Here is a 25777-nt window from a genome sequence, read left to right as displayed (position 1 = left end):
GGGCACCCCGGTACACACAGACCCGGATGTGGGGCTCCCACCGCCCCCCCAGTGCCATCAACCCGTGCCATGGGGCCCTACTGGGGTACCCCCCCCCCCCCCCCCAGTGCTGTCACTGCCTCCCATAAGGACCCTGTATCTCCCGGTCCTGTGCCTCCATCCCACCACAGCCCCAGCCCTGTCACCGTGTGCAGCCGGGACCCCATTGTCCCCAGTCCCATCATCCCATCCCATTGGAGCCCCACCTTCCCCCAGTCCCGTCACCCCATGCAGCCAGGGTCCTATCACACCCCCCAGTCCCATCTCTCCATCCCACTGGGTCTCCCCACACCCCCAGTCCCATTACCCAGTCCCATTGGGGGCCCACTGCCCCCCAGTCCTTCCAACCCCCCAGAGTCCCATCAACCCATCCCAGCCCCTTCATCCCATCCCACTGCGGTCCCACACTCCCTGTCCCCCCATTCCATCAGAGTCCTCCCCCCCCCCCCAGCCCCCATCCCAGCCTGGCCCAATGTGCCCCCCCCATTCCCACTGTTCCCAACAGCCCATCCCAGGGTGATCCCAGTCTCCTTCCCAACTCTATTCCCAGCCCCTCCCTCCCATGAGTCCCCAGACCCACAGGAGCTTCTCTCCCTGTTTTAGGGAAGGGGCCGACCTGTGAGATCCCCTCCCCAGAGCCCTCATCCCAGTGACAACTGGGGGGGAATAACAGGATCCAAAGGGATGTGACCCCAGGGAAGATGGGATTTGTGCTTGTAGGTCCGGACCAGATCCCCTTGGGGTGAAGGAGCTGCTGCAGTGACCCCAGGCTTTGGCTCTGGTTTGTCCCAAGGAAAGCGGCTTTGACTGCAGGGATATGGAGTGAGCAGGAGCCCCACAGTGGGACTGATGCTGATTTTCCTGCTTCCCTTATGTCCCCCTCCCCAGCAAACCCCTCATGGTGGGTCCATGTGGTGTTCCCATACTGGACACAGCACCAGAGTCACCAGCCCTTTGCCATCCAGTGGGATCTTGGGGTCTGGATTTGACTCGTTCCCATCAATGTGTCCAGCCTGATGATGGGAAAGAGCAAATCCAGACCCCAGCGTCCTACTGGGGACACACAGTGAGCCAGATCCCCCATTCCCAGGACTGAGCTGCCTCCAGTCCCATGCTCCAGCTCCAAACATGGATGTGGGGCTGATCCAGTGGGAGACTGGCGCTCCTTTGTCAAACCCAAGTGATCTGGCACAAAAAGACCTTAATAGGAAGGAACAAGACCCAAAATGGAGCCATTGATGGGGTTTCCTGCAGGAAGAGGGTTTGGGACTGGGTGGTCAAACAGCTTCCTGCATCCAGAAACTTTGGGATCCATCCCAGTTATTATATCATATAAATACATTAATGAAGGATACATCAAATCCCAGAGCAGTTCATGGGGCACTTGGGTGACAAATCCTGATCAAATCCCAACAAACCCCACTGGGAACACATCCAGGTGGCATTTAAGGGACTGGACTCCTCTGGTAGGGTCTGGAGAAGGTGTAAGCACATCCCAACCCATCCAGAAGGGAAGGGGGCCTCCATCAAGCCATGAGCCAACCTCTGTAGAGACCTCTTCAGCCTGCACAGAGGATTCATGGAAGGAGGATGACATCGGGATGGTGGCAATGAGCTCCCCATAGAGCCCAGTTCAGTTCTATATGGTCCGGGTCCACCTTGGGGTGGCAATGTTCTCCATGGTGGTGGTCACCATGGGATAGAGCTCTGCTGGTTTCTTCCCTGTTGGATACTGGATCCATCACTGGAGATGCACCCTTGAGATATGGACCCTGTTATCCATCCTTGAAAGCCAGGGAGATTCTTCTCCTCCCCATGGAATTCCACAGCCCAGCACAATCCGGAAGATGCTGATGCTCACAGCACACCATGATGGGTCAAAGAGGACACCAGGACATGATGGCTTGGTCTGATGATGCAAGTCTAGGGCATGGATCATGGATCCAGGTGGAACCATCAAGCAAATCCCTTGTCCAAAGGACCTTGCAAGTGTTGGTGTTGGTCTCCCAAGGAGCACACTCACCCTTCACCATCTCCAATGGTACAATGGTCAGGTGGCTCCGTGCCCACCTTAGGACAACCTGAGGGCTGGTAGATCCTTGTGGTCCTCATGGCAAGTATTTATGGCATAGACTCCCAGTAAATGGGAGGTTTGGGTTTAGGACCACGGTTTCTACCCCATCAGACAATGGATCCTGTTTCTAGAGATGGGCTGAAGCCCAAGGACTTTGGTGCATCTCCAACATCCCTCATCATCCCCAGCACAATGGTTTTCCTGATGGGACTGCTTAAAACTCAACTGCCAGTTGGCACTTGGACCTGTGAGCCCCAAACTCAACCACCTGTATGATGGTTACCTTGATGGTGTGGTCACTGCTTTCACCAGCTGGTACACTGTGATGGTCCTCATTGGCTGATGTGGACAGCTTTTGGTGACAGCTGTGGTGTAACCTCAACTTCAGGTATACAGGAGCATGGAATCATCAAATCCCAGACTGGTTTGGGTTGGAAGGGACCTTAAAACTCCTCCAGTTCCAACCCCTGCCACAGGCAGGGACCCCTTCCACTGGAGCAGCTGCTCCAAGCCCCTGTGTCCAACCTGGCCTTGAGCACTGCCAGGGATGAGGCAGTCTCTGGGCACTGCTCCATAGTAAGGAATGAGGATCATCAGTTGCCCACTGGGTGAACCATCCTGGTTCATCTCCAACAACAGGACCATGTCCTTCCAGACACCTCCTCTCCACACAGGAGGTGGGCAGCTCCCAGGGAAATGAGCATCTCCTTCCCCAGCAGTGGCAATGAAACCATCTGTTGTCACTCAGGTTGTCTCCCCCAGCTCCCTGGGCTGACCTCATCCCTCATCCCACTCCCTGGCAATGAGCCTGGAGCCAGAACCAATGTGTGGGCCACCAGGAGCACCCGAAGGAGAGGAGTCTGGGGGGGAACTCCTTTGATTTCCTTTCCCTGCCATGGTCGTTGTTGTGTAATGATCAGGTCACATCCAGTGATGACAATCATGCTCCTTGCTTCTCCTGACTCAGTCAGGCCATCAACCCATCCGGCACCAGCACAGGTTACCCAAGGAAGCTGTGAATGTGCCATCCCTGGCAGTGATGGATAAATATATACCATATCATATATAGTATATACTATATAATATGTAACATATATAATAAAAAACTAGCTACTGTATATGTTCTATGGAGTATAAAAAGACCAAGATTCTAATTTCTGCCTGAAAACACAACAGATTATTATCATGTATTTTTGGCAGTGTTGCAGCCACTTACATCACCAGCTGCAATCATCCAGTGACTTTAAATATGCTGATATTTGCTTTATTCTTGGTTCTGTATGTACACATATACAGGTATCCGCTTGCTTTCCTAGTGCTAATTTTGCAGTGACTTGCAGTAAAGATGTGATGTTATTTTCTATTGCATTCTATTTGAATTCCACCATTATATTATGTTACATTATGTTACATTATGCTATGTTATGCTACATTATGTTACATTCTAATATACATTCTATCTCATTATATTACATTGTTTACATTGGAATATCATATCCTCAATATGTTATTTTGCATACAGTGTGAAAATACCACTATTATGCTTTTTGTATGTACCATGCAATGGATTATTGGTGTACAGTTCTGTAATTAATGCCATCAGTTTGAATTACCTAATGACTTGTAATATGTATATATTTATTCTATATCTCAAGGTCTATATCTGTATCTATACCTATATTTATATCTGTATCTATATCTACATCTACATCCTTATATATCAACGTGTATCTTTATCTCAATCTCTATCTCTCTCTATCTATACCTATCTGTATCTATATATCTATACCTATACCTATATCTATATGTCTATATACACAACACACTTGCTTTCCTGGGGTAATTTTGCACTGCCTTGTAGTAGACAGATGTGGTACTATTCTGCTCTGTTCTGTTCTGGTCTAATTTTAGATCATATAAATATTATATATTTTATACCCTAAAAATATAAATATTTTATATTATGTATTCAATATGAAAATCGAAATATTGTGCTGTTATATGCAATATAAATGAGATTGGTGCTGTATATTTTTGGAAGTGTTGTATCCCCTTACATCACCAGCTGCAATTACCTAATAACTTGTAATACATTCATATCTACTCCATTCTTGTTACATCTGTATGGATTTAATATAGAGAGATATATTTATAGATTAAATCTAAATATTTCTGACATTAAATTTTAAACGTATATAAACGAGCACATTTATATCTTCTTATATATGTATTTATACATGTACCTGTATCTCCTTGCTTTCCTAGTGGGCATTTTGGGGTTATCTGTAATAAAGATGTGATTTATTCTGTTTGGCTCCAATGTGTTGTATTTATTCTGTCAGAGTTTAATATCATATCGTGTCGTATCATACATCATATAGATTAGGTTGTATTAGGTGATGTGACGTGCTGTGATGACGTCATGTGCCGTAACGTGACGTGTCTCTCTCGTCACGGACACACTCAAGCGGTCGGGAGTGACCATAGGGGTGGTGGCAGTGGGCGGGGCCGAGCTCACCCGTGGTGGGCGTGGTCTATGTAGAGGGGGCGGGGTTTGGGTTAGGGGGCGTGGCCTGGGCGAGTTCGGGCCGTGCCTGTGGACGTGGTTCATACCGAGAGGGGCGGGGCTTGGCCGTGGAGGGGCGGGGCTTGGCCGTGGAGGGGCGGGGCCGTGGGCGGGGCCGGGCGGTGGCTCCGGGGGCTCAGCGCGACGCCGATGAGCGGGCGCGTCCGGACACCACGGTGAGGGGCGGGGGAGGGGGGGGGGGGGGCCGCGTGTGACCCCCAGAGCATCCCTGGGCCCTGTGCCGCACATACCTGTACCCCAGACCCGGCAGCTCCTGCGGTCCGGCTGTCCCACACCTTCCCCTATAGGCACCCATAGACACTGCCTTTGTGTACCCCAGACCCTTCTCTAGAGCTGCCGCAGGGTCTGCCCTGCAGGTATCCCAGACCCTACCCTATAAATACCTCATCCCTTGCCCTATAGCTGCCTCAGTCCTATATGTACCCCTATATGTACCCCAGACCCTGCCCTATAGTTATCCCAGCCCCTGCGCTATAGCTGCCCCGGACCGTGCCCTACAGGCACCTCCCCTGCCTTCCCCAGCCCCTGCCCGCCCTGCAGGTCCCCCCTCAACCATAGGGCTCTGGTTTCGGGGTGTCCCATTGATGGGGGTGACACATTCGGCTTCTCAGGTGGCGGGTCCGGATGCCGGCAGGATGGTGCTGGTCCCCATCGTGGTGCTCTGGGCCGTGGCTGCTGCAGGTACCCCCGGGCAGTGGGGTGGGGGGGTCCAGGACTGAGCCCCCCCATTACCCCTCCATGGGGACCCCCATATGTGGGCACGATGGGGTCCCAGGGGCAGGGGGGAGGCAGCCGCAGCAGGGGGGATGTTCCCAGCATGGTGGTGACTCATGGGGCGGCTCTTGGCATCCCCGGGCTCTGGGCCTTGGCAGGAGCCGCTGCTCAGCCCTATGTACTTTAATGGGTCCCCTGCCCCAGCCCAGTGCCAGGAGCCAGGATCCTCTGTGTGCTGCTATCCCATGGGGTGTCCGGCTCCATCGCACCCCTATAGCCCCATATATGGGCTCCTGGTGGCACTAGAGCATGGGATGAGTGACCTCACTGTGTCTCCCCAACACTGTGCCAGGGCCCAGCATCAATGTTGCCCCTGTTCCAACCCTGTGCCAGCACTCAGGATCCAATAGGGACCCCCATGTCCAGCTATCCCATGGGGTGTCCAGCTCCATCCCACTGCTATATGCCCATCCCTAGACCATCGTGACCCCACTATGTCCCCCCAGTGCAGTGCCAACACCCAGGATCCAACAGAGACACCCCTATCTGACTATGCTATGGGGTATCTGGCTCTATCCCACCCCATATCCCAATCCCGGGGCTCCTGGTTGGCTGGATCATGGGATGTGTGACCCCACTGTGTTCCCCACAGACCCCCCCCCCATCACCGTCACTGCATCCATCGGGGATGACGCCTGCCTGCCGTGCAGCACCCACCCTTGGGGTCACCTACAGGGGGTCACCCTCAGCTGCACCCACCACAATGGGACCCACGACCCCATTCCCGTCCTCCGGCACCGGCTGGGCCGGCTCCCTCCGGAGCCGGGCTGGAGCCCACCGGAGGAGCCCGACAACCGCTATAGGGGCCGGGTGTCCTTCTGCGCCGTGGGGCCGGGGGGGGCCGGCCTGGCCCTGCTCCTGAGGAACCTCAGCGATCCCGACTTCGGGAATTACTCGTGCTCCGTGTCCGGTGCTGCCACCCCACAGCTCCTCTGCAGCCTCATCCTGCAGCCCACGGCCCGCGGTGAGTGGGGCTGGTGCTGGGAGGACGGGGGGGGTCCCACACACGGAGCAGCCGCTGGGTGGGACCCGCACTTTGGGGGTCCCCCAGGTTTGGGGGTCCCATCCTGTACCTGTGCTGCTCCGCAGAGGTGCCCAGGGCCGTGGAGCCGGATATGATCACGGTGGTGTGTGTCCTTGTGGCTGCGTTCACGGCCGTGGCCATCGGGGTGGTGATGTGCTGCCGCTGCGGGGGCTGCGGGAGGAGAGGTGGGTGCTGCGGGGGGGTCCAATGGGGACGTCCCGTTTGGGGAAGGGGGAGTGGGTCTGATCCTGGCTGCTTGGTGAAGGTGGAGATGGGATGGGGAAGAGATGGGGATGGGGACAGATTAGAATGGGGTCACGGTTGGGATAGGGGTGGGATTGGAATAGGAACTGGGGCGGGATGGGATGGGGACAGAGATGGGGACGGGATTTGGATGGGGATGAGGTTGGGATGGGGATGATCTGCGGTATGAGTGGGAACAGGATGGGTATGGGTACGGGGACAAGCTGGCATGGGAACAAGGATGGAGAAGGAATTAGGATGGCAGAGAGACTGGGATGAGGATGGGAATAGGAGCAGGCTGGGATTTGGATGGGGATGAGATTGGCATGGGGATGGACCTGGGATAGGGATGGGAATGGGATTGTGGTCAAGATGGGAATGAGATGGGATTGGGATGGGGACAGAATGGGAATGGAGATGGGCTCGATGGAGATGGGATCGGGATGGGGATGGGCTGGGAATGAGATGGGGATGTGGATAGGGATGGGAATGGGGACAAGGATGGGAACAGGATGGGATTAGGAATGGGAGCTGGGATGGGGACGGAAACAGGACAGGGATGTGGATGAGAGCAGCTCTGCGTAGGGACCCTGGGGCACCCATGAGAGGCACATGGGGGTCCCAGGGTCCCGTCTCACCATCACCCCCATCGCATGTGGGCCGAGCAGGAGGAGCAGGAGCAGGAGCAGCACCGGTGGCTCTGGGTGACATGAAGAGCTCCAGCGCCTGAGGCCCCCCAGCCCAAGCAGCTCCCGTGTACCCAGGGCAGCATGCGGCCCCGGCTCCTCCAATAGGATCTGGGGGGACAAGGATCCTTGGGGGGGGGCAGGATGGGTGCTGGGTGCTGGGCGGGGGGTGTGCAGGGGCTGTCCCCAAATAAAGCCATTGCTCTGAAGAGGGGGTGACAGCTCCTTACCGGCGCACCCCTGCCTGCACCGCACATTCCAGCTGGGTATAGGGGTCCGGGAGCAGGACATGGAGGTCCTGGAGCAGGGATGGGGAAAGGGGGAGCTGGGGTCAGGAAGGGCTGTGGGGGTCCCGGGGGGTGGGGATGGGACATGGGGTCCGGGGGCAGATGGGGGGTCCCGGTTACCGGGGGTGCCCCCACGCTCCCCCGAACCCCCGCGCCTGCCCCGCCGCGCTGACGACAGCGGGAGGGGATGGCCACGCCCATGTCCCCGCCCCATCCAATCACAGCAGTAACCTCGCCCCCGGACACGCCCCCTCCGCTTTGGTCCCGCCCCCTTCCTCGCCCGTGTACCGCAACCCGGTGGCGGCCCCGGGGTGCTCCTGTTCGGGTCCCCCCCGTGTCCCCTGTCGGGCCCGGCCCCATCCCGGTCCCTCCGTCCCGCACCGAGATGCACAGGGGGTCAGCGGCGTCCGGCCCCGGGCACACACGTGTGTGCAGGCACATGCAGGGACAGGCACACACGTGTGTGCAGGCACATGCACAGACAGACACACACGTGTGTGCAGGCACATGCATGGACAGGCACACAGGTGTGTACAGGCACATGCACAGACAGGCACACACGTGTGTGCAGGCACATGCATGGATAGGCACACACGTGTGTGCAGGCACATGCAGGGACATGCACACACGTGTGTACAGGCACATGCATGGATAGGCACACACGTGTGTGCAGGCACATGCATGGATAGGCACACACGTGTGTGCAGGCACATGCAGGGACATGCACACACGTGTGTACAGGCACATGCAGGGGCAGGCACACACGTGTGTGCAGGCACATGCACGGACAGGCACACACCTGTGTGCAGGCACATGCATGGACAAGCACACACGTGTGTGCAGGCACATGCACGGACAGGCACACACGTGTGTGCAGGCACATGCATGGACAAGCACACACGTGTGTGCAGGCACATGCACGGACAGGCACACACGTGTGTACAGGCACATGCACGGACAGGCACACACGTGTGTACAGGCACATGCACGGACAGGCACACACGTGTGTGCAGGCACATGCACGGACAGGCACACACGTGTGTGCAGGCACATGCAGGGACAGGCACACACGTGTGTGCAGGCACATGCAGGGACAGGCACACACGTGTGTGCAGGCACAGGCAGGGACAGGCACACACGTGTGTGCAGGCACTCCCTGCCCCACGGCCAGCCAGCGCCCGGCCTCCCGGGCATAGGGATGTGCGGATCTGATGGGCAGACCCATAGTCAGAGAAACACAGAATCATGGAATCATGGAATCATCCAGGTTGGAAAAGTCCTTTAAGCTCATCCAGCCCAACCATTCCCAGCCCTGCCAAGGCCACCACTGCCCCATGGCACTGAGGCCTCGTCTCCACGCTGTGTGAACACTTGCAGGGCCGGTGCCTGCAGCCCTGCCCTGGGCAGCCTGTTCCAATGCCTGAGCACCCTGTGGGGCAGGAATTGTTCCTCAGCTCCATCTAAACCTGCCCTGGTGCAGCTTGAGGCCGTTTCCTCTTGTCCCATCCCTTGTTCCTTGGCAGCAGAGATCTAGATCTGATGGATGGACACATAGATCTGGTGGGTGGACACATAAATCCAATGAGTAGACACAGAGGAGGGGCACACAGATACCACTGTGGAGGTACAGGTGTGATGGATGAACAGGTAGATCTGATGGGAGGACAGTGCCTCCTTGTGCCAACACAGGCACCTCCATCTTCATCACAGGGGCAGAACTGCTGTGAAGACCAGGGCACGTTCAGCTCCACCAGGACCTCATGGGTTGCCCGAGGTGGCTCTTTGGAGACCCACAGCCATCAGTCATGGCATTCTGGGGCCATGGGGGGTTCTTCCAGCAGCACCCATAGCAAACACTCCTGGGGTGGTGGGGCCAGGGGGTGGCTCCTTGGTGACATGTGGTGGATGCCATCACTGGTGGCCTTGGTGACCCTAAGAGCAAGAAGAGGGGGTTTGGTTTCAGTTCCTCTGCCCCAGGCTCTGTCCTTCCTCTGGGAAGGGCCATGCTGGCACCAGCAGCTGCTCCTTGGGGATTTCCAGCCCTAATGAACCCTGGGGGTGAAGAGTAACAGTAATAGATAGGATAATAGATAGGATAATTAATAGGATAATAGATAACAATGGAAGGCGACTCTCCCCCATGCAAAGAGGACCGGTCCCATGTGCCTCAGGGATAGGGCAATGGGGGGTGGGGGGGTGTCACAGCAGACACACCAAATTAAGGGAAATGGGAAGAAAACCACCGAAATTTCCCATTTTAAGCTCAGCTCATAGATTTTAGCAGCAGGGAGAGGAAGTGCCAGGCTTTGGCCTCCAAATTCCCCACGTCTGTGAGGTCATTGGGGACAGAGCATCAGCGCTGTTGGGTTCGGGTGATGTCTGCAGATCTGGGCTCAGAGACTCAGCTTTGCCATTGCAGGAAACTCCCAAATCTCCCCATCTGGGTGCATTTCAGGAGTGAAGGTTCTCCTGCATCCCAGCTGTCCCTTTGTGTCCCTCTGAGGGCTGTCACCAAACCCATCCTGCCAGGACGGGGGTCTCTGGGGCAGGGACAGCACGATGGGGGCAGTTCTGGGGCTGCGGGATGAGCCAGGAGGGATTCAGCTTGTCAGTCAGCAATGATGGACAAACAGGGTGCGCTGGCCCTTTAAGGCGGAGGTGGGCTGGTCCTTTAACCCGTGAACAGGTGCGGCGGGGGTCCGTGTGTGTGTGACCGGCGGAGGCTGAGCGACGGCTCCAAAAACCAATGGGAGAGCAGAATGGGTTGGACTGACCAATGAGCGGAGCGGCCGAGGGAGGAGGCGGGTCCTGGTGCTCCTTGGTGCTGCGGGGTCTGTAGGCTCAGGCACCGGTTGGGCTTCGTTCGGCTGCGTTCGGTTCCATTCGGCTCCATTCGGCCTGGTTCGGCTCGGTCCGGTTCGGTTCGGTTCGGCTCCCCTCGGCTCGGCCATGGAGAGTCCGGAGGCGGGGGGCACGGTGTCCCCCGAGGAGGATTTCTCCTTCGTGAGCCCCATAGTGAAGTTCGTGCTCTTCTTCTTCAACATGCTCTTCTGGGTGAGTGACACCGGGACCCCCCATACCGGGGGGGTGTCACCGGGCCCCCCCCATACCGAGGTACCCACCAGGACCCCCCCATCTCGGGGGGACCCTCAACCTTAAGGCTGTCCCAATTGCTGCACCCCATGGGACACCCCCATCCCAGGATTCTCCCCATCCCACGACCCTCTTTATCACTGGGGCTATGCGGGGGTCGGCTGGGTCCCCCCCACCCCACAAGGGATTTTGGGGTACCCCATGCTCATACTATCACCCATGTGTGCCCCCTGTGGAAAACACCCTCCCAAACCTGTTGCTTTCTGCACCCTTTGGGATGCCACAGCCCTTTTGAGGGTGTCCCCCATCCAAAACAGGGCCACTGGGGTGAGTGGCTGTCACCCACTAGGTGCTATTGACACCTAAACCACATCTCTTGGGCACCTTTGAGCCCCCATGAGCAGTTTGCCATGTTTTTTGGGGGGATTTTTTATACATTTGGTGTTTTTTAACATTTTGGGGTATTTTTTAATGTTTTAATGGTTATTTTTATAGTTTTGGGGTTTTTTTTGGAGATGGGGACTTTTTGAAGGGATGTTTCCGTGTTTCAGATCCCATCTCTGAGGAAGCTTCTTGCTTCCGATAAACCACATCCCTGTGTTGGGCTCTGTGTCCCCTCCCCAGCCAGCTCCGTATGGGGTAACAAGGGGAAACTGAGGCAGCAGGTCCGACTGTGAGGGCCCATTTCCAGCCCCGACTCCCTGGGGATGGCAGCCGGGACCCACGGTGCCCACCCATGGTCTTGCTCTGCAGGTGATCTCCATGGTGATGGTGGCAGTGGGGGTCTATGCCTGGCTGCTGAAGCATGCAGGTGAGGTTGGGGGGCTCGTGGGGGGCACAACACTGAGGCTCCTCAGTGCCCCCCCTGCTCTGGTGGGGGTGTTGGAGGGCTGGTGGTGATGGCTCACCATGGCAGAGGCGACCATGGCGTGCCTGGTGGTGGACCCCGCCATCCTCCTCATCGTGGTCGGTGTCCTCACCTTCCTCATTGCCTTCTGTGGTTGCATTGGCTCCTTACGGGAGAACATCGTCCTGCTGCAGGCGGTGAGTCCATGGGCACGTGGGGACCTCCCCTGGGCCACCCCACGGGGCTGTGGCCACTTTGCTGTGGTCCTCCCTGGCCATCACACTCCTCTTGCCTGCAGTTCTCCATCTGCCTGGCCATCATCTTCCTCCTGCAGCTGGTCGCTGGTGTGCTGGGCTTTGTCTTCTCCGATAAGGTGACTGCTGGAGGGGTCAGGGGCTGAGAGACCCCAAGCCTGTGCCATTGGGTGGTGGCATCACTGATGTCCCTGTTGCAGGCACGTGGGAAGGTCAGTGAGATCATCAATGGTGCCATCATGCACTACCGGGATGACCTGGACCTGCAGAACCTCATTGACTTTGGGCAGAAGGAGGTGTGTGGTGTGGAGCTCATGGCTCAGGCCATGGGGTCGGGGATGTCAAGTGACTTCTCTGTGGGGGTTTGGGGTCGTGGTGAAGCCCCATGTCCTCTCTCTGTCACAGTTCAGCTGCTGTGGGGGTATCTCCTACAAGGACTGGTCCCAGAACATGTACTTCAACTGCACCACGGACAACCCCAGCCGGGAGCGCTGCTCCGTCCCCTTCTCCTGCTGCCTGCCGGATGACGACGAGGTGAGGCTGGTGTCCTCCTGGGGGATCTGCTCCTCCTCTTCCATTCTGTGGATGGGGGCAGAGCCCCCAGAAGAGGCAGGGACCCCCCAGTCCATCCAGGTGTGGCTTTTGTCCCCAGGTTGTCATCAACACCATGTGTGGACATGGCATACAGGCCATGGGCTACGTGGAGGCCAGTGCTGTCATCTACACCCATGGCTGCATCGACAGCTTGGTCAACTGGATCAACAGGAACCTCTTCCTGCTGGGGGGCATTGCGCTGGGGCTGGCAGCCCCACAGGTAATGGGGAGGGGGGGAGAAGGGGCATTTGGGAGACACTTTAGTGATGCATCACATTGCAGCTGCAGGGGAGGCAGGGGTTGGGGTGGTGGGATGTTGTCCTTGCCAGGAGCCACGTCACCCACTTGTAGGAGAGTGGGGTGATATCCTCCTGTCTTACTCCTGTCATCTTCTTCCTCTCCTTCACCCACAGCTGGTGGGCATCCTGCTGGCTCAGATCCTCATCAACCAGATCAGAGACCAGATCAAGCTGCAGCTCTACAACCAGCAGCACCGGGCAGACCCCTTGTACTGATCCCGGTGCATTGCAGCGTCTGTCCCCACCAGGATTTCCAAACCCTGGATCCGTAGGAAGAGCTGAAGGGACTTTGCTGGAGAAGAGGAAGGTTGGAGCTGTGGATGCTGGATCCGTGCACTGTGGCTGGGTTTGGCTGGGACGTATCAAGCTGCTGTGCCCTGTTTGTGGGACCAAATTGCTGTCTGTCTGTATGTCTGTCCTGGGGGACTCTGAGCTGATGTGCAGATTGTGCCTGAAGCACTGGGATGTGCTTCCCATCTCTTGTGCTGGAGATGAGCATTTGTCTGTCTGTCCATCCATGCCCTGAGCTGCCTTTACCCGGGCTCCAGAACTGCAGAAGTTCTTCCAATCACTGGTGCCACAAACCCCATTGGCATCCTGCGGGTGACCCATGAGACAGTCGAGGGCTTTGCTTGCTGGCTGGGAGCAGGAGCCATCAGCAGTGTGTCTACCTGGAAGAAAGAGGAAGAGGAGGGTGTCCTGCCCAGTGCTGATCCATGGGTGCTTCTCTAGCCCAGGGCTGGGGTCCCATCTCTGCCCCCAGGGGGGCTCAAACCCCTCCATGGGGTGCTGAACCCCTTGTGGAAGGGGGAATAAAGAGATAAGGCTGGACCGTGGGGTGCTGTGCAGCTCTGTGTGGTAGTGACAGGGACAGTGGCATGGAGGGGGACAGCACAGTGGCATTGGGGGAGAAAGTCCTTCACATGCAGCACCCCCATCATCTCAGCGGCGTTATGGCTGCAGCACCTCAAAAAGAAGGGGGATGAAGAGGACAAGGGGCAGCAGAGCCAGGGAGCAGACATCAGACAACCCTCTGTGCTCATTGGAGCCGTCACAAGCTGTGTGAGGAGGGGTTGCCTGTTTAGCTCTTCTCCTCCTCCTCGGGTTGGGTGGTCCTGTCGCAGGGAGAGTCGGGATATCGGGATGCGGACGGGAGCTGCCAAGTGCTGGCTCCCGCCTGTCCCTGATCCCCTCTGCCATCCCTGGGTGCTGCAGGAAAACGATCCCAAACTGTGCCCCTGGATGATGTTCCCCCCCAAAAAAGGGGGTTTTCACCCCAAAGAGCACCTTCTAAAAGGTGCAGCTTCTCTCCCCAAAACCAGCTGTTCTCTCCCTACCCAAAAGCCACCTCACGCTGCACCAAAATGTGACTTGACACCCAAAAGAGCACTTTCACCCCCAGAAGTGATCACTTCTCTGAAGGACACCCCCTCCAAAGAGGGGAGAGGTTTCTTCCCCCAAAAAAGTGACTTTTCTCCCCAAAACAGTGAGTTCTCACAAAAAAAGTAGCATTTCTCCAAGCATGGTCCCCTCCCAACTTACTTTTGTCTCCAGAAAGGGACTTTTCTCCCCCAAAAGCAACTTTGCTCTCCCCAAGAGGGATTTTCGTCACTAGAAAGGAACTTTTCTCCCCCCAGAAGTTGCTTTTATCCCCCCAAAAGTGACTTTTCCTTCCCCCAAAATAACTTGCCTCCATCCCCAAGTAGTTTCCTCTCCCCAAAAGGGACTTTTCTCCCAAACAAGCAACTTTTTTCTCCACAAAAGTGGCTTTTATTACCCAAAGTAACTTTCTTCTCCTCCAAAAACTTTGCTCCCCCTCCAAAAAGGATGTTTGTCCCCCAAAAGCAGCTTTCCTCCTCCTAAAAGTGGCTTTTCTTCACCCCAAAATGACTTTTCCTCTCCCAAAAGTAACTTCCCCCTCCAAACCAAGTATCTTTTCTCCCCGAAAAGCAACTTGTGTCCCTCAAAAGTGACTTTTCCTCCCCTAAAAGTAACTTTTCTGCGCTCAAAAGGGACTTTTCATCCCCAAACTGCCCTTTGTCCCTCAACTTTTCTCCCCCAAAATCAACTTTTCCTTCCGCACTAGTGACTCTTAGCCCCCAAAATGTGATTTTTCTTCCCCTAAAAGTAGCTTCCTCCCCTCCAAGTGACTTTTCTAACCCAAGAGTCTCTTTTCTCCCAATAAAGTGCCTTTTGTCCCCTAAACCTGACTTTTCTCCCCTCCCAAAGGCAACTTTCCTACGCCAAAAAGCGACTTATCCTCCCCCAAAAGGAACCTTCCTCCCAAAAGTTACTTTTTGAGTAAAAAGAGACTTTTCTCACCTCAAAAAGTACATTTTGTTCCCTAAAAAAGCAACTTTCATCCCCAAAAAGTGGCTTTTCTCCCACCATAGTAACTTCTCATTCCCAAATGCCGTTCTTCTCCTCTAAGCAGCAGCTATTCCTCCCCCAAAGTAACATTCCACCCCCAAAAAAGTTACTTTTTGCCCCAAAAAGAAACTTTTCTCACCCAATAAAGCATTTTGTTCCCCAAAAAGCTACTTTTGTCCCCAGAAAGTGACTTTTCACCCCCAAAGTGCCTTTTCTCCTCCAAACCCCAACTTTTTCTTCCCCAAAAGTAGTTCTCCCCATAAAAAAGTGCGTTTCCCCTTCCCAAATCTAACTTTCCTCCCTTAAAAGTGACTTATCTCCCTTGAAAACAACTTTTCTCCTCTGGAAAAGTGACTTTTCTGCCCCAGAAAGCAACTTTACTCCCTAAAAGTAACTTTTTGGTCTCCAAAACAACTTTTATTCCCCTAAAAAAGCAATTTTTCCCCTCAAAATCAGTTCCCCTGTCCCAAACCTCCCCCAAATCCAACTTCTCTCCCAAAACTAAACCCTTCTTCAATCCCAAACTCCTCCCCTTCCAAAGCCGCTCTTCCCCTCCCCAAAGCGCCTTCTCCCTCCCCCAAAATCAGCTTTTCCCTCACAAACCCCAACATTTCCCCCTTAAACCCCAACTTTCCCTCACAAGCATAAACATTTCCCCCTGAAACCCCACTTTCCCCTCACAAACCCCATCCTTTACCCCTCAAACCGCAACTTTCCCTTATAAACCCCAACATTTCCCCCTCAAAACCCCACTTTCCCCTCACAAACCTCATCCTTTCCCTCACAAACCCCAACATTTCCCCCTTAAACCCCAACTTCCCCACACAAACCCCAACATTTACCCCTCAAACCCCAACTTCCCCTCACAAACCCCAACATTCCCCCTCAAAACCCCACTTTCCCCTCACAAACCCCAACATTTACCCCTCAAATCCCAACTTTCCCTCATAAACCCCAACATTTACCCCTCAAACCCCAACTTTCCCTCACAAACCCCACATTCCCCTCACAAACCCCATCCTTTACCCGTCAAACCCCAACTTTCCCTCATAAACCCCAACATTTGCCCTCAAAACCCCAACATTTACCCCTCGAACCCCAACTTTCCCTCTCAAAACCCAACTTTCCCTCACAAACCTCATCCTTTCCCCCTTAAACCCCACTTTCCCCTCACAAACCCCAACTTTCCCTCACAAACCCCACCATTCCCCCTCAGCCGACCCCCCTTCCCCTTCCCCCGCGCACGATCCCCGCCCCCACCCCCCTTCCCTCCCTCCCCCCTCCCTCCCTGCCCCATGCAACAAAAACTTCACTTTTCTCCTCCCCAAACCTTACTTTTTCCCCTCCCCTCTCTCCTCACCCGCCCCAGGCCGCGCTGAGGGGGGAAGGAGGAGGAGCGGGGCCCGGCCGAGCCCAACAAAGGGCGGCGGGGGCATGGCGGACCGCGGGGCCGCGTAGCGCCGGCTGCGGGCCGGGATGGCGGCTCCGGCCGGGCGGTGGGCGCTGGTCCTGGGCACGGCGCTGCTGCTGAGCGGCCGGCGCTGCCCCGCAGCCCCGCTGCTCAACGGCTCGGCCGGGCCCGAGCGCTGCCGTCGGACCGCGTCCTGCGAGCAGCTGCGGTTCGGGTCCTGCCTCGGTTCGGCGCTGCCATACGCGGCCACATCCACGGTGTTGGCCACGGATTCGGCTTCGCAGGAGGAGGCGCATGGGAAGCTCCTGCTGTGGTCCGGTACGGACGGGATGGGACGGGGAGAGGCCCGGGGCATGCGGAGGGTGCGGTGTGAGGGAGCGGGGAGAGCTCCGTAACGGGGGCCTGGAGATGGGGACAGGGTATGGGTAATGGGGGATGGTATGGAGGGAGCTGTATGGTAGGGAACTGGGGATGGGGATGGTATGGAGGGAGCTGTATGGCAGGGAATTGGGGATGGGGATGGTATGGAGGGAGCTGTATAGCAGGGAATTGGGGATGGGGACAGTATGGAGGGAGCTGTATGGCAGGGAGTTGGGGATGGGGACAGTATAGTGGGAGATAGGGGATGAGTATCCTACAGGAGGCTGTATGGGATGGGGCTGGAGATGGGTGCGGTGTACAGAGGGAGCAGTACAGTGGGGAACAGGAGATGGGTACAGTCTAGGAAGGTGTATAGAAGGGGACTAGAGATGGTGCAGTATAGACGGGAGCAGTATAGCAGGGGACTGGGGACGCATACAGTATGGAAAGTTGTATAGTGGGGACAGGGGATGGGTACGGTACAGATAGCTGTATAGCGGGATTGGGGATGGGGACAGTATAGAAGGGAGCTGTATAATGGGGGATAAGGGATGAGTATGGTATGGAAAGGGACTGCAGCTGGGTACAGAGTACAGGGGAGCAGTATAGCAGGGTATGAACATAAAACTGTAATAGGGGACAGAGACGGGTGCAGTATAGGGGGGAGTAGTATAGGAAAGGACTGGAGATGAGTACAGTATAGAAAACAGTATAGTAAGGGCAGAAGATGGGTACAGTGTAGAGGAGAGCTGTATAGTGGGGGATTTGGGACGGGTACAGTATAGAAATCTGTACAGCAGGGTTATGGGGATGGGTACAGTGTAGACAGGGGCAGCACAGTGGGGGTATGAGCTGGGTACAATATAGAGAGGGAGCAGTATAGCAGGGGATAGGGCAGGAGTAAGACAGAAAGCTGTATAAAGTGGGCCTGGGGATGGTTACAGTGTAGAGAGGAGCAGTACAGCAGGGGACTGTGGATAGGTACAGTACAGAGGGGAGCAGTATAGTGGGGAATAGGGGCTGGGGTGTAGCATATAAGAGAGCAGTATAGCAGGGAACTAGGTACAGTATAGAGCAGCATAGCAGGGGACCGGGTACAGTCCAGGTGAGGCTCAGGCATGGGCACAGCATAGAGGGGAAGGGGAATGGGGATAAGCACAGTGATGGGGACAGTATAGTGGGGGACCATGACGGGGTACTGTACATATACCTGTACAGCAGTGGACCAGGGATGGGTACAGTATGGAGGGCAGCAGTATAGCAGGGACTGGGGCTGAATCCCTGTGGCAGGGGAGCAGCATAAGACAGGGCAATGGTTCCAGCACCCCCGCGGTGTTATAGAGGGGTCCTGGTGCTGAGCTGATGGGCACATGGTGGGGCCTGCCCCATCCCATCCCCATGTGTGGGGCCACAGGGGCCGTGTCCATGCAGGGTGGTGACAGGTTGTCCCCACAGGCCTGCGCAATGCCCCACGCTGCTGGGACGTCATCCAGCCCCTGCTCTGCGCTGTCTACATGCCCAAGTGTGAGGACGGGCAGGTGGAGCTGCCCAGCCAGACCCTGTGCCAGGCCACCCGGGCACCATGCACCATCGTGGAGCGCGAGCGCGGATGGCCAGACTTCCTCAAGTGCACCACGGACCGCTTCCCTGAGGGATGCCCGGTATGGGGGGGACACCACAGGCTCCATATCCCATTTAGTGACAGACCTGAACATGGGTTTGGGTTCAGGTGTCCAAGGAGCCCCCAGCATCCTGGCCTGGATCAGCACCAGTGCAGCAGCAGGGCCAGGGCAGGGATTGTGCCCCTGTGCTGGGCACTGGTGAGGCTGCACCTGAATCCTGTGTTCAGTTCTGGGCCCCTCACTGCAAGAGAGACCTTGAGGGGCTGGAGCAGGGCCAGAGAAGGGCAATGGAGCTGGTGCAGGGCCTGGAGCACAAGAGAGATGGGGAATGGCTGAGGGAGCTGGGGGGTTCAGATGGAGAAGAGAAGGCTCAGGGGGGACCTGATGGCTCCCTCCAAGTGCCTGCCAGGAGGATGGAGCCAGGAGGGGCTGGGCTCTGCTCCCAAGGAACAAGGGATGGGACAAGAGGAAACGGCCTCAAGCTGCACCAGGGCAGCTTTAGATGGAGCTGAGGAACAATTCCTGCCCCACAGGGTGCTCAGGCATTGGAACAGGCTGCCCAGGGCAGGGCTGCAGGCACCGTCCCTGCAGGTGTTCACACAGCGTGGAGACGAGGCCTCAGTGCCATGGGTTAGGGGTGGCCTTGGCAGGGCTGGGAATGGTTGGGCTGGATGAGCTTAAAGGGCTTTTCCAACCTGGCTGATTCCCTGATTCTCAGAGAGCAGTAGGAGCAGGGAAGCGCTGCCTGTTCCCAGCCCTCCATGGGGGACTGGTGTCCACAGCCTTCACCATGAGGGTGCTGCCTCCTCCTCATGGCCTCACTTCTCCTCCGGCAGAACGAGGTGCAGAACATCAAGTTCAACAGCTCGGGGCAGTGCGAGGCACCGCTGGTGAGGACAGACAACCCCAAGAGCTGGTACGAGGACGTGGAGGGTTGTGGCATCCAGTGCCAGAACCCGCTCTTCACCGAGAAGGAGCACCGCGAGATGCACGTCTACATCGCTGCCTTCAGCTCCGTCACCATCTTCTGCACCTTCTTCACCCTGGTGAGACACGGGGGGACATGGGATGGGGTCCCCAGAAGTGGACGAGGCTCCAAGCTGTCCCTCTGTCCTCCTCCACCAGGCCACATTTGTTGCTGACTGGAGGAACTCCAACCGCTACCCGGCCGTCATCCTCTTCTACGTCAACGCCTGCTTCTTCGTGGGCAGCATCGGGTGGTTGGCACAGTTCATGGATGGAGCCCGTGATGAGATCGTGTGCCGGGCTGACGGCACCATGCGGCTGGGAGAGCCCACGTATGTGTCACCTCCATCCCCATCCCACCACTGCCATGTTCCAGGTGTCCTCTGGATCCTCCATGCCTCTTGGAAGGGGATGGCGATCTCCTTCCTCCTCCCTGTCCCGTTGGTGATGCTCTTGTCTCACCTCATCCATAGCTCCAACGAGACGCTCTCCTGTGTCATCATCTTCATCATCGTTTACTACTCGCTGATGTCGGGTGTCATCTGGTTTGTCATGCTCACCTATGCCTGGCACACCTCCTTCAAGGCGCTGGGCACCACCTACCAGCCGCTGGTGGGCAAGACCTCCTACTTCCACCTCATCACCTGGTCCATCCCCTTCGTCCTCACCGTGGCCATTCTGGCTGTAGCACAGGTACCGGCACCTCCATCCCATGTCCTGGTGGTGACATGCACAGGGAGAGGTGGCCACAGCCACATGGCTCCTTCTGTCCCCATCTCCCCAGGTGGACGGTGACTCTGTCAGTGGCATCTGCTTCGTGGGGTACAAGAACTACCGGTACCGGGCTGGCTTTGTCCTGGCGCCCATCGGGCTTGTCCTCGTCGTGGGTGGCTACTTCCTCATCCAGGGTAGGTTTGGGTCACCCTGCCATGGGGATGGGGTGAGTGTGGGTGTCCCCCAGGCCTGACCACCTCATCCCTCCCACACAGGGGTCATGACGCTCTTCTCCATCAAGAGCAACCACCCTGGGCTGCTGAGCGAGAAGGCAGCCAGCAAGATCAACGAGACCATGCTGCGCCTGGGTGAGTGCTGCTCCACTGGCACTGTTTCCATGAGGATCTGAGTGGGAATGGGGATGTTGTGCTTCCTGGAAACCCCAACAGTCTTATCCCACATCCTGGGGGTGCCTGCAGTGGGGAACGAAGCTGTAGTGATGGAGCATGGCTCCTGTTTGTCACTGGGGTCCAGCTAAACTGGGGATGTCCCACTTCTCTTCCAGGCATCTTTGGCTTCTTGGCCTTTGGCTTTGTCTTCATCACTTTTGGTTGCCACTTCTATGACTTCTTCAACCAGGCAGAGTGGGAACGCAGCTTTCGGGATTATGTCCTGTGAGTGGGACAGGGACAAGGATGGGGATGTGGACGGGAATAGGAGGGCGGATGGGATCCTAGGACCTTGAATTTAGTGGTGGACGTGGAGAAGCGGAGGAGGAATCCCATGTCCCCCACCAGCATTCCAACCACATCTCACTTTGCAGAGGTGTGTCACTGGGTGTCCCTTCCTTATGGCCAGTGTCCCCACAGGTGTGAGGCCAACGTGACCATCGCCACGCAGACCAACAAGCCCATCCCTGAGTGTGAGATCAAGAACCGGCCGAGCCTGCTGGTGGAGAAGATCAACCTCTTTGCCATGTTCGGCACTGGCATCTCCATGAGCACATGGGTCTGGACCAAGGCCACACTGCTCATCTGGAGGCGCACATGGTGCAGGTAGGACCCCGAAGGTGTCAGCCCTTCCTGCCCCATCCAATGTCCTGAGAGGTTCAGGCTTTTGGCCCTTGATGAGCTGTGGGCTCACAGCAGATGGCAGTGTAGGAATGGGGTGGCCTCTCTCACTCTGCAGGCATCTCATGTCCTGCTTGTGGGGCACCTCCATCTGCAGGGGACCCGTCCAGCTCGGTCCTATCACTTAGTGTCTCTGTCCAGACCCTGGGGAGGGTCTCTTGTGCCTGGGCCACCCCATGTCCCTGCTGTGTCCCCAGGCTGACGGGGCAGAGCGATGACCAACCCAAGAAGATCAAGAAGAGCAAGATGATCGCAAAGGCCTTCTCCAAGCGCAAGGAGCTGCTGCGTGACCCAGGCCAGGAGCTGTCCTTCAGCATGCACACCGTGACACACGACGGCCCTGTGGGTATGTGTGCTGGGCTGCATCAGGAGTGTGAGCAGCAGGTCCAGGGAGGTCCTGGGAGCAGGTCTGGGGACATCCTGCCCCTCTGCTCTGCTCTGTGAGACCCCACGTGCAGCACTGTGTGCAGCTCTGGTGTCCTCAGCATCAGAAGGACATGGAGCTGTTGGAGTAAGTCCAAAGGAGGCCACAAGGATGATCAGGGGCTGGAGCAGCTCTGATATGGAGCCAGGCTGAGAACACTGGGGCTGTTGAGCCTGGAGAAGAGAAGCTGCTTGGAGACCTCAGAGCAGCTTCCAGTGTCTGGAAAGATGCTGGAAAGGGGCTCTTCATTAGGGACTGGAGTGACAGGACAAGGGGTGATGGGTTCAAACTGAAACAGGGGAAGTTCAGGTTGGAGATAAGGCAGAAGCTGTTCCCTGTGAGGGTGCTGAGGCGCTGGCACAGGGTGCCCAGAGAAGCTGTGGCTGCCCCATCCCTGGCAGTGCTCAAGGCCAGGTTGGACACAGGGGCTTGGAGCAGCTGCTCCAGTGGAAGGGGTCCCTGCCCATGGCAGGGGTTGGAACTGGAGGAGCTTTAAGGTCCCTTCCAAGCCAAACCATTCCATGATCCTGTGTGGGAGGGACACATCTCAGCAGCTCCCTGCTGTCCCCGTTGTCCCCACTGACCAGGCTCTCTGCTGTCCTTGCAGCTGGGTTAGCGTTTGACATCAACGAGCCCTCAGCTGACGTGTCCTCTGCGTGGGCCCAGCACGTCACCAAGATGGTGGCCAGGAGAGGAGCCATCCTGCCCCAGGACGTGTCGGTGACACCCGTGGCAACACCTGGCAAGTCCTTGGGGATGATGCTGGGGGGGGGGGACAAGCAGGGCTGGGAGGTGCTGGGGGGACACAGGGCAGGATGTGGCCGCTCTCACCCCATTCCATGTCCCACAGTGCCACCAGAGGAGAGAGCCAACCTCTGGGTGGTTGAAGCCGACGTCTCCCCCGAGCTGCAGAAGCGCAGCGGCCGCAGGAAGAAGAGGAGGAAGAGGAAGAAGAAGGAGGTGAGCCCGGACCCCGAGCGTTGCCTGGGGGGCTCCGCAGCCCCCTTAGCACCCAGCACCGTCCCCCGCCTGCCCCGCCTGCCCCCCCAGCCCTGCCTGGTCGCCTTTGCCCCCGACATGCTCCCACCTGAAGCTGCCTTCGCCGGGCGACCATGGGACAGCCGCCGCAGAGCCAACGTCCTGCACCTCATCAGCAACCCCTTCTGCCCCGAGCCTGGCTCCCTGGAGGAGGAGAGGCCCAGCACCGGGCACCAGCAGCACAATGGGGCTCCGCTGTGGCCCCCCAGGCCGGACCCCCGTGCTGGGGGGATGAGGACTCAGGGCCGTCGGGCTGCCTTGGGGCCCATCCACTCCCGGACCAACCTGGTGGATGCACAGCTGCTGGATGCTGATTTGGACTTTTGAGCCTGGTGGGATGCTGTGAGCGGATGGGGGCTGCCCTGAAGCCTCATGCAGTGCCAGCAGCTTCTGGGGGGACTTTGGTGCCCATCCTGACCCACTGAGCTGGTCCTGAGCATCCCTCCAGCCTGGCCACTGCTGATTTCTCCCCTTGGAGGACTGTGTTGCTCCCCAGGCAGACTCAATTCACATCCCAGCCCAGCGAGATGCCAAGAGGAGGGTTTTGGGGTGTCCCCCCAGCATCCCTGTGAGAAGAGAAACTGCATGTTGGTGGAACAAACCCCATCCAGGTCCTGCAGGGATCTATGGACAAGGGGGACACTGCCTTTGCCCCCCAGGACAGCGGTACCAGGCAGCGGGTGAGCGCAGCTCAGGGTGGATTTTGGGGAGCTGCATCGCACACCTTGGGGTGCTGGGACCTGCTGCCACCCCTCCCTCACTCTCTGCCCCCACTGTGAGTAGATGGTACGTAGAGCTTCCACACACGTGTGCCAATAGTTGTATAATACACCGAGCTGTGGTGCTGCAGCTCAGTGGGGTGAGCTGATCCCTGCTCACAGGGTGTAGCAGCACCCCGGCGTGCACCCGTTTCTCTGGGTGCACCCCTCATTCCTTCAGGGGTCCGAAAGTGCCTTCAGCTCCCCAGAGAGCTGCACCAGACCCATACCACAGGGTTGGTGGTCCCTGACCAGGGGAGGTGGGGACTCACTTTGGGGTGCTCCCTGAGCCATGGTGCCTAAACCAGGACCCAAACCAGGAGCTCTTGGGGTGCACCCACCCCCTGAGCGAAGCTTTTTGTTATGTTTTTAACTAAACCTCCCCCAATTTACACTAAACCCAGCCAAATGCTGAGGAAGGAGGGCTCCAGTCCCTCCTGGTGTTTTCTACCTGCCCATTATCCCCCAGACCATCTTTGTCAAACCCCAGTAGGCTCCTGGTGTGCCCTCTATCCCAGTGACCTCCATGGTGCCTGTTTTTGCTGTATAAAGGAAAACCTTCCTGTATCAGTATTAAATTTACCACATTTCCAGTGCCAGCGACTGCCCTGGGCTCTTTGGGGAGGGGAATCGTTGCTGACTCCTAAAAGGGCTCCAACTGCCCTAAAACTGATCTTGAACTGTTTAAACCCAGCTTTAAACTGCTTTTAAACCGGCTTTAACACTGGGTCCTAGCTGTTTTGCCAGCAGAAGGCACATGTGAGGGGCTGCAAGTGCCTGTGGGGGCTGTTTGAGGGCACAGTTGATGGGTTTTGGCAGCAAACTGGGGAGGTGGGGGTCCCGTTGCCAGCAGATGGCACTAGGGCTTTAGATATCCCCACACCCCCCTGGTTTTGGGGTGCTGTGGGTGCCTCAGCCAGAGCAGGGTCCCACAGGGACACCCCTGTGCTGTGTACATGGTGCTTTTGGGGACAGAACATTGCTTTTCAGAAGGTCCTTTTTTGATGTCACGTGGTTATCCCAGAGACCAGGATCCTCTTTAGAGATTTGGGTGGGATTGGGCACTGAAAGTTGCATTTCCCAATGGATTTGGACACTTTGCTCTGTGATAGGGTGGGCGAACAGCAGGAAGCCAGAGGGGTTCATCCAGGGTGAAGCTAAATGGATTTGTGTCTTTACTTTGTTTTTGTGGGCATTCTTTAATCTCTCTTTATCTATATTTTATCTTGGGGCCATTTCCCCTCCTTTTTATCAATGTTTTATTTTTATGGACTTTTTTATCCTCTTTCTCCATCTCTATTTTATTTTCATGGGTTTCTCTATGAAAAACTGAGTTTGTAGCAGCTGCTCCTCACTGATAATGGTGTTTTGAGACAAATAGCTCAAATCCTTAACTCTGGAAACAACAGGAGACATCCCAACTCCATCACATTCCTTCTTTTCATCCCAGATACCAAAAAAGCCCCTGGATTTGGCTCGGGCACATGATGGGGGACCAAGAAGGAGATGGGGTGTAGCGAACAGTCCTGCTCTGCACTGTGTGCTCTGAACCTCTCACTAGGAGCATCTCCTCCCTTGGGCTCCTTCAGTGTTGGGAAGTTTTAAGGACCTGAGGGATAAATCTGGTAACAGTCTTCCAAAACTTAAAGGGATGAGCTTTAGGGTCCCTTCCAGCCCAAACCATCCGTGATTCCATGACTCTGTGACCCTACACCTAGGCATGGAATCATGCAGGCTCGTTTCCTTATGAAACTGGCTTCAAATACTAACTGGACCATACTAAAGCTGTTGCACACTGGGAGGGAGGCAGAGGGAAGGGCTCTCTGCTCCTTTGTAATGTAAAGTGGAGCCTCAAATATTGCTCCTCACTGAAAGGGAAAAGGATAATAAGCAGGAGGATGCTATTTACATGTGATCATTTGAGCTCTTCCCTTTCCTACCTGAGGATAATCCATGTGCAGCTGAGGAAATTAATTGGGTTTGGCCAATGAAGAGGCTGAGCAGGTGAAACCTGCAGAGATAATGTGGAATAACAGCATCCCAGACTGGTTTGGGTTGAAAGGGACCTTAAAGCTCCTCCAGCTCCAACCCCTGCCACAGGCAGGGACCCCTTCCACTGGAGCAGCTGCTCCAAGCCCCTGTGTCCAACCTGGCCTTGAACACTGCCAGGGATGGGGCAGCCA

At 56.4% G+C, this 25777-nt stretch overlaps 2 protein-coding genes across 4 annotated transcripts; both read left to right on the top strand.

Annotated features, from left to right (window-relative positions):
- The first annotated feature begins 10663 nt into the window (after positions 1–10663).
- TSPAN33 (tetraspanin 33) lies at positions 10664–13593 on the top strand. The gene is made up of 8 exons (XM_034062898.1): positions 10664–10768; positions 11561–11618; positions 11724–11851; positions 11953–12027; positions 12109–12204; positions 12314–12442; positions 12561–12722; positions 12916–13593. The coding sequence occupies exons 1-8, from the start codon at positions 10664–10666 to the stop codon at positions 13015–13017; spliced, it is 855 nt and encodes a 284-aa protein (XP_033918789.1). The 3' UTR covers positions 13018–13593.
- Positions 13594–16615: 3022 nt separating this feature from the next.
- On the top strand, positions 16616–24190 carry SMO (smoothened, frizzled class receptor). 3 transcript variants are annotated; one of them, XM_034063212.1, is made up of 13 exons: positions 16616–16900; positions 18398–18603; positions 19401–19610; positions 19690–19862; positions 20004–20223; positions 20315–20438; positions 20520–20612; positions 20810–20918; positions 21114–21299; positions 21572–21720; positions 22406–22540; positions 22649–22758; positions 22892–24190. In XM_034063212.1, the coding sequence occupies exons 1-13, from the start codon at positions 16648–16650 to the stop codon at positions 23069–23071; spliced, it is 2148 nt and encodes a 715-aa protein (XP_033919103.1). In that variant the 5' UTR covers positions 16616–16647; the 3' UTR covers positions 23072–24190. The 3 variants fall into 3 exon arrangements, with proteins under 3 accessions (XP_033919103.1, XP_033919102.1, XP_033919101.1); XM_034063211.1 differs by having other exon boundaries at positions 22849–24190; XM_034063210.1 differs by having other exon boundaries at positions 22649–24190.
- The last annotated feature ends 1587 nt before the right edge of the window (positions 24191–25777 follow it).

Source organism: Melopsittacus undulatus, chromosome 5 (assembly GCF_012275295.1).
Source record: "Melopsittacus undulatus isolate bMelUnd1 chromosome 5, bMelUnd1.mat.Z, whole genome shotgun sequence".
NCBI lineage: Eukaryota > Metazoa > Chordata > Aves > Psittaciformes > Psittaculidae > Melopsittacus > Melopsittacus undulatus.
The sequence above is the reverse complement of the archived record's forward strand: the minus strand, read 5'-3'. Positions and strand labels throughout refer to the sequence as shown.